General features: G+C 43.2%; 1 protein-coding gene across 31 annotated transcripts in view; it reads left to right on the top strand.

Moving 5' to 3' along the window:
• ABLIM1 (actin binding LIM protein 1) overlaps positions 1 to 14,779 on the top strand; it is a 472,724-nt gene that overhangs the window by 280,188 nt on the left and 177,757 nt on the right. For all 31 annotated transcript variants that reach the window (XM_077454959.1, XM_077454952.1, XM_077454943.1 and 28 more), the window contains 2 exons: positions 9,738 to 9,864; positions 13,882 to 13,975. In XM_077454959.1, coding sequence (XP_077311085.1) covers positions 9,738 to 9,864; positions 13,882 to 13,975 — 221 coding nt within the window. The remainder of the gene's footprint in view (positions 1 to 9,737; positions 9,865 to 13,881; positions 13,976 to 14,779) is intronic.

Genomic DNA, 14,779 nt, shown 5'->3' on the forward strand with positions numbered 1-14,779 from the left:
GCGGCAGCTGGAGAGGACACAGTGTGCAGCGGTAGCTACGCTGCCCGGGTGGAGAATAGGTAGCAGCTCAGCAGAGCAGTAGTACAAAAGGAGGAAGAAATCACAGACCAGGTGTGGCCGCGGTGCAGGAGGTGTTTCAGCAAAAAAAAAAAAAAGCCAAAGGAGGCCGGGGATTTTGCTCCCCTGGGGATGGTGTCACCCCACTGGCAGGTGTCACCTGGGTGCAAGCCGCACTCTCCTAACGGCACCACTGGTACCCTGGCATGAGGGGAGGGACTGGTGGTTGTATTATTGATCTTGATGGAGAAGTCAGGGGGAGGGGCAAGGGCTGGAGGAGAAATTATGAGCTCGGTTTTAGACAGATTGAGTTTGAGCAGCATAGAGGTGGTACTGGAAGCCATGGGAGTTTATTAACAGACCAAGGGAGGAGGTGTAAATGGAGAAGAGAAGGGGTCAGAGGACAGAACCTTGAGGTACCCCTACAGAAAGAAGAAGTGGAGAGCAGTAAACAGAGTTATAAGTCACACTGAAGGAGCTTTGTGATGGGTAGGAGGAGAGCCAGGAGAGAGCAGAGTCTTGCTACTTTGTTACCATGCGTTTTGGCACGCAAACAATATGTTAGCAAGGTGTGTGGAACGTGCATTATTTTGCATGCATTCCCACAACATAATGGAAAATATGTGTAATGCATGTTTTAAGCATGTTCTTGCCTAGTAATTAGCTTAATATTAATAATAAAAAAAAAATATCTAAAAAAAGGTCAGCCTGTCTGAAAAATGACCAAAGACACACCACACAAATGTGAATTGCATAAATCTTAAAAATATTTTTTAGAAATTCTTATTTTATTACTATTATAAATGTGTTATATTTTAACATTATTAAAGTATATTATTATACTTATTATATTATTATTTTATTTTTAAAAATATGAATTTGTTCCTAACTATTAATTACAAATAATAAAATAGCTCATTATTATTAAAAAGAAAAAATTTAAATCACCAAAAAATGGCTAATTGGATCAAAAAAATATGGTAACATAATAGCAAACAAACAAAAATGACCGACCCCACTTTTTTAATTTTTACCTCTGTCCAACAACAAGGGTATATTTAGGATCCTAAAATTCTCATATGGCTGCACAGCTATCCGTCTTCTGCACCCACTCATGGGAAGTGCAATGCAATAACAAACAAGGACAAATTCGGTGAATATAGCAATACCAGGACTGCACTTGGACCAACAATCCTGCCCATTTTGTGAATATGTCCTACAATCTCTCACCTCATTATGTTGGAAATGTTATTGTGGAGAGGCTCCCCCCTCCCTGCCCTCTGTGATGAAGGAACAATGAGAGTCTCATTTATAATGTAACACCCTGTATGAGACGGGGCGCGGTGCCAGGGCCTGGGTACACCAGGCGCCCTCCTGGGAAAAAGTTCTCTCTGTGGTTTGAGGAGATAACAGGGTGAGGCTGACAGACCTTCCAAAGCCGCACTTCATCTGCTGCGGTCATGGAGCTGCCAATGCTCCAGCCCTGTCCATAGGGGCACCACCCTCAGTGGATAGTCATTGTGTTCCTTTATACTTACAACAGAATCTTATCAGAGAATTACCAGACAAAATGACTTCTAATATAAAAAATTCCTGACATCAGTGTAAAATGTGAAAATTAGAAGAAAAGAGGTTTAACCTTAAACTATGTAGAGGGTTCTTTACTGTAAGAGTGGCAAGAATGTGGAATTCCAATCCACTGGCGGTGGTCTCAGCGTGGGGCATTGATAGTTTGATTGATAGATTCAAGAAACTATTAGATAAGCACATGAACAATTGCAACATACAGAGATATACAATGTAATACTGACATATAATCACACACATAGGTTGGACTTGATGGTCTTTTTTCAACCTCACCTACTATGTAACTACTATGTACTACTACTATGTAAGATAAGGATTCACTTATCGGGGCCAGTCAAGGGGCTGGCAGCCAGCACTTCCAGGTTTCTTCAGCAACCATTGTGGCCCTTTTGAATTTTTAGCAACCCCCTTGTCTCCAGTGACCCCTGTGTTACCAGTGACCCCTGTATCTCCAGTGATCTGCACTCCTGTGTTACTGGTGGCCCCTGTGTCTCCAGTGACCCCTATGTTACCAGTGACCCCTGTATCTCCAGTGATCTGCACTCCTGTGTTACTGGTGGCCCCTGTGTCTCCAGTGACCCCTATGTTACCAGTGACCCCTGTATCTCCAGTGATCTGCACTCCTGTGTTACTGGTGGCCCCTGTGTCTCCAGTGACCCCTGTGTTACCAGTGGCCCCTGAATCTCCAGTGATCTACACTCCTGTGTTAACAGTGACCCCGTGCCTCCAATGATCTACACACCTGTGTCACCAGTGGCCCCTGTGTCTCCAGGGCTCTGCACTCCTGTGTCACCAGTGACCCCTGTGTCTCCAGTGATCTGCACTCCTGTGTCACCATTGGCCCCTGTGTCTCCAGGGATTTGCACTCCTGTTTCACCAGTGGCCCCTGTGTCTCCAGTTATCTGCACTTCTGTGTCACAAGTGGCCCCAGTGTCTCCACTGATCTGCACTCCTGTGTCACCAGTGACCCCTGTGTCTCCAGTGATCTGCACTCCTGTGTCACCAGTGACTCCTGTGTCTCCAGTGATTTGCACTTCTGTGAATGGCCTCTGTGTCTCCAGTGATCTGCACTCCTGTGTTACCAGTGACCCCTGTGTCTCCAGTGATCTGCACTCCTGTGTCACCAGTGGCCCCAGAGTCTTCATTGAGCTGCACTCCTGTGTCACAAGTAGTGTGTTACCAGTGCCCCCCGTGTCTCCAGTGATCTGCACTCCTGTATCTGCAGTGTCTCCAGTGATCTGCACTCCTGTGTCTCCAGTGACCCCAGTGTCTCCAATGACCTGCACTCCTGTGTTTACAGTGACCTCTGCACTCTGGCAGGATCATTTTATTTATTTTTTTATTAATTCTTATTGACAAGCAATATAAAGCTGAAGTTCTACTTACAGTATATTTTGGCTTCCCTGGCCCCCTTCCCATGTTAAACTAACTTCCCTGTCTCCTGCCCCACACCCCCATGAACCCTTTGCCCCACAGATGAAGAATCATCCATTTCTGTATTGGAGTCATGTGTCTCTCCTGACCCGTCCATCTCGCCAGTCATGTGACGCTCATGTTACTCTACTTTGTCACATTCCATGCAGAGATTTAACCTGAAGCTGCTGATGTTGGTAGGAATCGTTACGGTTCTGCGAGCAATTACAAAATGATCAGAGTCTGCATTCTTTTACTGAATCTTGAAGACTGTATGCTGATTCTTCTTTAATTAAAAGTCCAGCTTTGTTTTCCTGCAGAGCTGGGGTTCTGGATTCAGGAAGAATAACCAAAGACTGTATACCTGCCTTAGGGTCCATCAGTCATCTGGGACCTGTGACATGTCCCAGATGACTGCAGGGGGAGAGGGGGTGAGGAGAACTTCCTAGTTCTGCCCCCGTCCAAAAAAGTACATGCCAAAAGTGGCAGGGGAGAGGGGGAGGAGTACTTAAAGCGGAACTTCCCCTTTTGCATGGCGCTCCGCTTTAAAGGATCCTTTAAAGTGTTTAAAATCACATTTACATAGAATTGGGGTATATATTGTTTTGTTTTTTTAATTAATTAAATTGTGTTTTTCCCAAAATTGCTTTTACAAACCGCTGCTCAAATACCGTGTGACATAAATATTTGCAACGGTCACCATTTTATTCCCAAGGGTCTCTGCTAAAAATATATATATAGATCTTATATTATATCTTATTATCTTATATTATAAGTAATTTTATAGCAAAAAATTGTGATTTAAACTTGTAAACTTGTAAACAAAAAGTGCCAGAACAAACTTGGTCTTCAAGTGGCTAAAAAGCTGTCCCTGAACTCCAGTCCAGTGACTTTACCTAGGCTGAGATGATGTCATCATTCTGTTGCAGGCAAGAGGAAGCATTTCCTCAGTCTCCTCTCCCCCAGTGATCAGACTGCAACAATGTAATTGTGTAGCAATTCACAAAGTGGGAGCGTGCAGTAGGGGCTGATCTGTGTCAGACATATCAGTCCAGGAAATAGATGGTGATTCTAGATGATTCCTGAACAAAGATGGTGCTGTCCTTCTGGAGAGAAAAGCAGATGAAGGCATTGTCAGGGAGAGTAATGTGACCTTTGTGAGAGGTAATACATTCCTAGGAGTCTAACTCTCATATAACTAAGCATGCATATAAAAAAATGTATCTGATGACAGGTCTGCTTTAAGAGGGAGTTTGAGAAATCACCTCCTTGGCATTCTGGTGTCTTTATAGAGGGGTGCTGCACACTCCTCATGTCTGTCTACCAATAATAGCACCTCGGCCAATCGTCCATTGAGAATCTTTTTTGCAGGGGCCCTGGCCCTCAGTGACACCCCAATTGTTGCCCATATTTGTCTATTATGACAGGATCAGTATCTGTTATAGCAGCTGGTTCACTGGAAGGAGATTAGATTGTCAGCTCTGCTGGTCAGTTTCCAAGTGCTTGTTGGAGTAAAAGAAAAATGTTTTCTCAAATTGAGAGTTATATGAAGCCAGATATAATTAGGGGAGGTCAGCAAGGGGCAGCTGCCTAAGGTGCAGAGCAGAGAGGGGTCACAGCACCTTAGGGAACTTGGAAAATGCCTTTGGGGTCAGCTCTTGTTGCTGACAGCTGACTCCAGATAGGGTCATCGGTGACAGCTTGCCAACAGGGGAATTGCCAGAATTCAGCCTCCATTATCCCTTGTGAAAGTGGCACTGCCATGGGATCAAGCAGGAAGGAGAGACTCCATAGGATGTCAGGTTTTGTCTCCCTTAGCACACAAAGGAATAATAAATGTTATCTCTGAATTTTTGATTGTTATTTTTTTAATGACATATTTTTTTCAGTTTTGTATGTTTTTTGATTATTTTTTTCATTATTTATTAATATCTTTTTGTTATTGTTTTTGACGTTTCTTTTTTTTAATGTATTATTATTTATTTATTTGATTTTTTTTGTTCTTTTTTTCATGTTATTAATATTTTTTTTTCTTTGTTTTTCTTTATTTTTTTCATGCATTTTAAGGCTTCAGTGTTTTTGTTTTAGCCAATGGAAAGCTAGTCACTAAAAGGAGGAGAATACAGTTGTTAGATGAAAAATGACACAAAAAACACTTTGCGTACATTTCAAGGCGTATTTCAGGCGCCAAATCAAGTGATCATGCCCCATAGAAGCTCCTGTGTTTTTTCTGAGCATTGAGTGACAGGACATCACTCAGATGTGATCATGTGATAGAATGACAAGGAAGTCTGAGTGATGCAGTGAGGGAACCTCAGGCAATTTGAACAGGAATCGCACCGTATTCTCGTTCAAATCACATGCAATTCTTCAGTACTGTGATTTGAGCCATTCATTCTTTGTGGCTCAAATCCGACTGCTCCTGCACCAAAATTGTGCAGAAGCCTGGATTCACACTAATGCTTGCGGAACACGCATGTGCATCACACGGGAAATGCACCGCATTCCTGTGCACATCACCTGCAATGTCTTTGAGGTGCGATTTGAGCCATATGTATGGCTCAAATCGCATTGCATCCGCACCAAAATAGTGCAGGACCTTTTTTTTTTGCACCCGATTCTGGCACTGCGTTTTGTGATCTGCTTCAGGGTGTCGTTACTCACACACTAACATTGACACCTGTAGCAGAACGCATGGAAGTCGTGCTATTGTTATGCAGCACGATGCAATGCGAGTAAACGTAGGGAACCTTTTTCATCAGGGCCCTTTTTTGCTGCGGATTTCGCACCGCATCAGTGTGACCTGTTACTCAGGGTTGAAATGCCGATGGAAACACACTTCAGATCACTCAGGTGTGAGTGGGCCCCTGAATAGTTTGTCATGTGTTACCCAAAGCATGATGGTACTTAAGATGAAGAATCCGATTATACTTAAAGAGGCTGTTCACATCTGAGAATTTTGTTGGTGTCACCTGTTGCATGAAGCTCAAAAAAAGTACAAGAGCTTCTTCAGGGTGGAATTATGCAGTTTTGGCCCCAAAGCATACCATGTGTAGGTCTGAAAAAATTCTACAATCCCTGCCCTAAGTTCTGTCTGTGCACCTCCTTTGCTCTTCAAGGTTTCCCACCACCCTGCTCCAGGTTCTTGGGTCTGTACACCTATTGTTCCCTTTATGCAGGGTTCTAATCATCCCTGCACTGAGTTCCTGGTTCTGTTCTCCTGCTGTGCCCATTATGTGGGATTCCCACAATCCCTTCTCCAAGTTCCCAGGTTTGAACACCTGCTGTGCCCAGTATGAGGCTTTCCCACCATCCTTGCTTTGAGATCCAGGGTCTCTGCACTTGCTGTCCCCATTAGGAAGAGTTCCCACCATCCTTGCTTTGAGTTTCCGAGTCTCCACACCTGCTGTGCCCATTATAAGGGGTTCCCACCATCCTTTCTCCAAGTTCCCAGTCTGAACACCTGCTGTGCCCATTATGGGGGTTTCTCACCATCCCTGCTGAAGGGAGATTTTAAAAGGCAGAACTGGAAACACACAATGGTGGGCTGGAACCAAGCTGGGATCTATTGTCTGGACATCTTGCAGCTGGAGTTCCCAAGGGATATAAATAAGCCAGTTTGTGATTCATCCCACCAGTCTCCACCTATAACCAATATATCACTCTAACATAATTGTGCATTTTATTTTTATTATTCTCTCCCTCAGATTATTACATTTTGTAGATTTGTGGTATTATTAGCCACACAGAGTACACCGTGTCTTATCACGGCGTTCCGTAACTAACTGGACAAGCGGACCTCTTCACCCCGGGCTGCTTGTTACGTGCACGCTTGTTACATTAGTAACAAGCTTGTCAGACTGTATTGCTGTAATTGACATGTGAGATTACACGGCACCCCCTCCCTGCCCATCCACCCACATCTCATGCATCACCTCCGATTACTGGAGACAGGTACTCGCTGTAGGAGCACTGACTGTGGTGTGTGTGCGCCTCCTCGTGGACAGACCCGAGAATGAACCAGAGCTGTCGATGGTGCATGTATTAAAGGAAAAACTGTCATTATGAACACATGAAAGCTTCTATTGCTGATCTCCTTGCAAAAATAGCCTTTTTTGGCTGTCTTTGGCATTACGGCTTGGAGTTTCTGCATTGAACAAGTATGCAACGAGTGAAATCATAACTACTGGTTTACATACCTGTTCAAGGACTCTTTCCTGATGTGTTGTAAAACTAGAAAACACAAGATTTGAGGTTTAAAAGTCCAAGGTGGATGATTCGAGGTCTAATGTGATGGATGACTCAAGGTCCAACGTGATGATTAGAGTTTCAAATTGATGACTTGAGGTCCAAGGTGATGATTTGAGTTCCAAAGTGATGACTTAATGTCCAAGGTGATGACTTAATGTCCAAGATGATGACTCGAGGTCCAAGGTGATGATTTGCGTTCCAAGGTGATGACTTGAGGTCAAAGATGATGCATTTCAAAGGCTTTAAAGTGTCTCCTTCATCAGTACATTATATGGCCAAAGGTTTGTGGACGCCTGACCATGACACCTATGTGAGCTTGTTGGACATCCCATTCCAGAACTATATCCATTATTAAGGAGCTGCCCACCTCACCCCTGCTTATGATTATAACATCCTCTACTCTACTGGAAAGGTTTTTCCACAAGATTTTGGAGAGTGTCTAGGGGAATTTGTCCCCATTTGTGAGGTCAAGTACAGATGTTGGATGAGAAGATTTGGCTCACAATCAGTGTGCAGATCCGCAACACTAAACTAGTCAAACCATGTCTTTATTGAGCAGCACAGGGGTACAGTCATGGTGGAACAGAAAAGGGCCTTCACCAAACTGTGACCACAAGGATGGTGTCACACTCTCCTTTCCTGGGATCTCTAGATCTTCTTTTCAAAGCGCGGTTTCACCCGGAGCACTGGCACCATGGCCAATCAGGAGGCAGCTCACCTGATCGCCACAGCTTCAAATTGCTAAGTGAACCAAGCCTCAATATTTAAGTTATGTGATACTATGCCTAGCTGAGAACCTTGTGCTTCTGGAGTCTTACCTGCATCCTTGGGCCACCAGTATCTTTCATGTTTCCATAATCAGTTTCCTTCTGCCTCCTCCATGCTTTCTTTCAGCACAAGGTGTGTTGCACTGTGCCTCCTAAGCTGCCAGTGTTTTCGAGTACCTCTGCCCCTTTTGTATGTGCCTGTGTCTTCTAGTGTCTCTATTGCATCTCCATGTGCTCTGTGTCTCTGAGTGCACCCCAGAGCTCCCTGTATCATCTAGTGACTCCTAGTGTGCCCCTATGCACCCCCTTTGCTTCAATTATGACTTAGTGTGCCATGAGTCTTCTAGTAACTCCAAGTTCCCCCCCCCCCCCCCCATTCACCTCTGTGACTCCAGTGCACTCCAAGGAAACCTGTGTGACTCCTAATGTGCCCCTGTGCACCCCTTTTTCTCCAAGGGTGCGTTGTGTCTTCTAGTAACTCCAAGTGCGCCCCTGTGACTCCAGTCCACACCAGAGCACCCTTTCTCATCTATTGACTTCTTGTGTGCCTCTGTGCAACCCCTTTTCTCTAAGTGTGCCCTGTACCTTCTAGCAATTCTAAGTCTGCCCCTGTGCTCCCTGAGACTCCAGTACACCCCATAGCATCCTATGTCATCTGTTGACTCCTAGTGTGCCCTGTGCCCCTTTGATCTACATTTAGAATAGGAATTGAAGTGCCACACTGTTGCTCAGTAGTTCAGATAAAGTTTTGTTCCAGTAGGGTCAGACAAACAAAAGGATATCCAATGCGTTTCAGGGGTTCAAGAACTCTTCATCAGAGCTTCTGAAGTTTGAGCTTTGGCCCTCTGTGACAATTGTGCCTCCATGCAGCCTCCAGTATGTTTCTGCATCACCTGGACTGCCCTTCTATCATAGGATAGGGACCTCTGTCCATGACATGTCTTTGTATCCCACATACTTTAGGCCATATAGAGCATAATGTATATTTTTTAACCATGATGAAAATGGCACTTTACAACCCTAAAAACACACTGGCTTGTTACTCTGAACTTTTATGACAAAATAAATTATAATGCGTTCTTTTTATGGGGCCCTTTCATGTCTGCCAAACCAAGGCCACTGCTGCATCACGGAGGTTACTCTACACCGCAAAATCAAATAGTGTTTGTATCGAGCACCTCTGACTTACTTCTTCCAGAATGGCTCTAATCAATATTTTTCCCATATTTTCAAACTGATCCTGTGCTTGCAAGATATCCTTGTCCAATTCAGCCACACATCACGCTGACAAAATACTCACCACAATGCCGATTGTATATAAAATATCATGTGGTTGCTCACAAGTTCTGTTTTGTGCAACCTTTAAAATTTGAACAACTCTGTGTGAACTTACATGAACCCACATGACCAAAATTTCCTCTAAAGTGCCACACACATTACGGTCTGATTGTACAGTTTTTAGGAGCTCCTCTTTAGAGTCCTTGATCTCCAGTCCTTAATCTCCAGTCAGTGACTTGGTCTAGGCTGAGATGACGTAATCGGCCTCCCTGCTACAGGCAGGAGGCAGCAGTTCCTCAGTCTCCTTTCTCCAGTGATCAGACTAAACATGGTAAACAAATTTGATGAAAGATATCTGACATTTCTTATTTTTCTGGTTTGCAGGCTGCGCAGGCTGCGGCAGGGACATCAAGAACGGCCAAGCCTTACTAGCGCTGGACAAGCAGTGGCATCTCGGCTGCTTCAAGTGCAAATCCTGCGGTAAAGTCCTGACCGGCGAGTACATCAGCAAGTACGTAATTACTTCCATGTTGGGTCGGTCCTGATGCAGTACCGAACCTCTTATTGGGTTTCAAACACAGCTGGGCTTATGCAATATATATTCAGTTTTATCCTATTAAAACAGGTTAGAGAAGCATATTCTGTACTATGCCTGAGACTGACTTTGAGAGTTATGTCAGCTTCCTGACCCCCCTGTTGATAAAAGAAGAAGAAGAGATAAGGAAGTGCAGCAATTTTGTGCAACATTATTGCGCTTCCCTCTCGCTTCTCTTTTTCTTATAAGGTATATGCATCATCTGGTGTACGGTAATCGCCTGGGATAGCTGCATTGAAATCTGCAGTTTTTGGTTCCATCTATGCTTGAAGTTTTCTATGGATCCATACACACTGGAAACGCCAGATCTTTTGGCAGAAAAAAACGCTCTTATAGAGCATTTTTATACAGGCATTTAGGAGTGTTCAGCATTTGTTTCTGCTAGAAAACTGCTCTCAAAAAACGCAAACCATAAGGTTTTGTTTTCTTCTTCTAAACGCTGAGCTTAAAATAGTCCTCTAAATGTCCTAATGTGCATGGACACATAGAATAACATTAACTGGTTCTACAGGCAAAGCTCCTGGGCAAACAGCATTTTTTTTAAGCCCAGTGTGCATGGACCCCTATATATAGCATGGAGCATGGAGCGGCTGCAGGGTTGCTGACAGTTTGTCAAGCCCAGAGGTAAGTACAGCGGGGACTGGGGGGTGGGGATGGTGTCCAATGTTGGTTCACCTTTAAAAAAAAATCTGTAAAGGTGAACTATCACTTTAAACTGAGCTGCAGATAATGAATAAAGAATGGGAATCCCTGTCTGAGGCTTGATTCAAACCTATGCGTTTTTGGTACTTTTTGTATTTTGCACATTTGAACTACAGTCCATTTAACATGGTTTCCTATGGAACACGTTCTGTAGTGCAAATCTGCAAAATGCAAAAAGCAAAAAAAATGCATAGGTGTGAATCAGGCCTGAGAAAGGACAATTAGATTTTGTCTACCTGTATAATAATTATACATATATATATATATATATATATATATATATATATGATAATATAATTTCTGAACAGTAGAATAGAGCAGTCCAGACCTGCCATACGAGCTGCAGACTGCTCAGCACTGTAGCTGTCACTGTACTGCCTCTGTTCTGTGTGCAAACAGCACTGCTGCCATCTAATGGACTTTTCAGGGAATAGCAGCCAAGCCTGACTAAAATTAAGGCACATTATGGCATTATCTGCAAATCCTATAATGGGAATAATTATATTTATTGTTATTTCTAAATTGGAAAATAGTTATTCTGTGTTTATTCACAATTGCTATGATTATAATACATGTGAGTCAGCTAGGGCTATTACACATTCAAGGCCCATTTGACACCACACAGCATTTATAATTGTTCCTGTATTTGATCAACAATTTGTTAAACTTGTCATTTGGAGATGACATGACAAGCTTTTATCAGCGGTGTCTGTGGGTAGCTTAAACCGGTACAAAACCCAAAAACAAAAATGTAATATATTGATGTTTACCAATCATTTGATATGGTTGCTGCGTTTGTTTTCTTTTTTTTTTCTAGGCATTTCCCCCTGTGTTTTTACTTGCCATTTAAAAAGTAGACACTATTGAGGGATATGCCTTGTTCATATTTCATGTCTGAGGTTTACAATTCACTATGGACTGCAAGTAACACACCTCCTGTATTAGGCTGGATTCACACCTATGCATTTTTAGTGCTTTTTGAATTTTTCAGATTTGCACTACAGAACGTGTTCCATAGGAAACCATGTTCAATGGACTGTAGTGCAAATCTGCAAAATGCAAAAAGCATGTGAATCCAGCCTAATGCCCCATACACGCTATCAGATTTTCTGCTGATTTTTTTTCCTTCAGGTTTACCAAAACCATGTAGTGCAAGGGCCTGCCTGATTGCATACAAATTGAAACTTCTCCTAAGGTTTGACCTCATATTATATGGTTTTGGTAGATCTGAAGGGAAAACTGATAGTGTGTGTGGGGCTTTAGAGTGCCCCCACTCTGAAAGAAGGAGAAGGAGCAGCAGAGACACCTTTGGACAGTAGCAATGTCTGTCGGGGGGGGGGGGGGGGGGGGTGGAGTGTTAGATGCACTAGCATATTTAAATACACTAAGAAATTGAAGCCAAACTCCAGCTCTAACTTTATAAACAGTTACAGCAACATTTTTTTTCTTTTTGGGATAAAGGTTTTACATGAATAAATAAAACCTGACCAATGTAAGCACTCTTGCCAGTGTTTAATGGTTTGTCTCATGTCTGTAACTGCTACATCTGCAAGAGAGCTTGTTGTGTTGAAAAACAACAGACTTACTGGCAAGATCACCAGGTAAAAATCCAAGAAAGAAAGTCTAAAAAATAAAACGAATGCAGCCATCACATCTAAGAAATGGTAAGCTGCAATATAATAAATGTATGCTTTTGGGTTTAATACTGCTTTAAAAGAGGAGTAGGGTTCCCCCCCCCTTTTATACTTACCTAGGTGGTGGCAGCATCAGTCCGATGCTGCAGCTGTCCCCCGCCATCTCTGCACTGAGAACCAAACGATCGCATATCGCTGATGGCTCAGTTCTCACAGATCCCCGAGTGGAGAGCTGCTGACTGTCAGTCAGCAGCTCTCTTCTCTGCTCCTCCACACACACTGGAGCACTGAGCTGTGGAGTGGAGGGGAGCGGCCGCCTCAGTCTCTCAGCAGTTCAGTCCAGGCACCTGGTGGATCCAGAATCCCATTGTCGTGATGATGCAGTGCCTGGACTGATTCCAGTGACATCAGTAGAGAGCGGACTTCAGATCGCTCTCTACTGAAAACAGGTCGCAGGAATGCAAAACGAATTGCACTCCTGTTACCCATAGGAGAAGCCCCACCTAACCAGCTCAGGCTGGACTTCTACTTTAAGGCTATGAGAAGGACATATGGGGAGAGATTTACTAAAACAGGAGCACTCAGAATCTGGTGTGGCTGTGCATGGCAGCCATCAGCTTTTAACTTCAGTTTGTTCCATTAAGCTTTGACAATAAAATCTGGAGCCCCTGGTCATATTGGTGAGATTTGGTCAAATCGTATGCCAAATCGCAGCCTATTGTTGGAAATGGGAGCGTCCCAATTGGTGTGACAACGACTTTGTGGCACCACACCAATTAACAAAAGTAGTTCCTGCACTACTTTTGGTGACTTCAGGGGCGACTTCATTAAAGTTGCCCTGAAGTCAGACTGAAATGCAGCTTTGAAATCATGTAAGCTCAGGTGAAGTCTCACGATTTCAAAGCCGTGTGTTCAGTGTGAACGAAGGAGGACGGAAGCTGATTGGCTTCTTTGCAGAACTGCAGCAGATTTTGCACTCTCCAGTTTTAGTAAATCAACCCCATATTGTCTGTAGGTAACATTGATGCTTTACAGTATGACAGTGTAGCAGATATTATTCAGCGATTGTAATTTTGAGCTTTTTGTCTGGTCATTGCATTCTCCTATGTAAGCTGCCCATTTACTGTAAGTTCCACTTTAGCTACCAGTGTCTGAAGCATGTTAGAGTAGCAGCACTGTGCAATGTAATCGAGCCTTGTTGCCTAGCCATGGGAAGAAGTGAGTTTTACTAGCAGTAATGATGTGTCACCATAAGGCTTTATGGTCAGAATGTCCCTCATATAGTATATACAGAAAAATTGTGACAAATGATCCCTGGCAGATTTAAGACAAAATGATTACAATTCATGTTTTCAATAAAAAAATGACAAAATAACAATTCTGACCTGTGATAGTTCCCCATGACATTGGTGTTGTCAATATTATGCCATGTATGCCTTGTTTTGTACAGAGCTAAGGCAGATGATAACACTGTATTAATCAATAGTTGTAGCAATAAAATATTTCTGTGCTCCAGATTATGTTGGTGCTATATGAGTGAATATACATTCAATTTCCTCTTCTGAAGATTTCTAAGATGCTTGTGTTTCTTGTTCAGGGATGGCTCTCCATACTGTGAAAAGGATTATCAGGTTTTGTTTGGGGTCAAGTGTGAAGCGTGCCATGAATTTATCACGGGGAAAGTGCTAGAGGTGAGTCTCCCGTATTTTACTATTGTGTATAGAAGTGTACAGTGAGGTGACACCAGAGGAAGTAATGAGCTGAATTATTTTTCTAAATGGTCTGACATTATAAATGGTCTTGTTTTTAGAAAGGGACATTTTAGCAATGAGCTGCAGCTATACCAACCACAGGAAAGAGCATGTGCATACATTTAAATGTAATACTTCTGCACTGTCGCCTGTTCATTGATAATTCTTTCCGAATTTTGTATAGTGCAAGTTGGTGGGGGACGGTGGGGTGCTGATTGGGATGATGAATCCAAATTGGAGTTGCCAAGTAAATTCTATGATGTGGACTGTAGTGACTCAAGATGGAGTTCAAAAGTGTTTATTTTATTATAAAAGTCCAACAGACAGTGGGGGTTAATTTACTAAAACTAGAGAGTAAAACTTTGGGTGCAGCTGTAGTAGCCAATCAGCTTCCAATTCATCTTGATCAGTTAAGCTTTGACAAAAAACAAAAACTGGAAGCTGATTGGGTACTCTGCAGAGCTGCACCAGATTTTACACTCTTCAGTTTTAGTAAATCTAACCCTAACACCCCTTTCACACGGGGGTGGCGTTGGCGGTAAAACACCAATATTTTAGCGGCGCATTACCGCCAATTTTGCTGCCCTATTTGGCCACTAGCAGGGTGCTTTTAACTTTTCACACTGGAGACACAGCAGCGGCACTTTCAGGGCTCTTTGCAGGCGCTATTTTTAGTGCTGTGGTGCCTGCAAATCGCCCTGGTGTGAAAGAGGTTTTAGACCAGGTTCACATATATGCAAATTG

Source organism: Lithobates pipiens, unplaced genomic scaffold (genome assembly GCF_037356315.1).
Source record: "Lithobates pipiens isolate NorthernLeopardFrog02 unplaced genomic scaffold, aLitPip1_a1.2 Scaffold_25, whole genome shotgun sequence".
Lineage (NCBI taxonomy): Eukaryota > Metazoa > Chordata > Amphibia > Anura > Ranidae > Lithobates > Lithobates pipiens.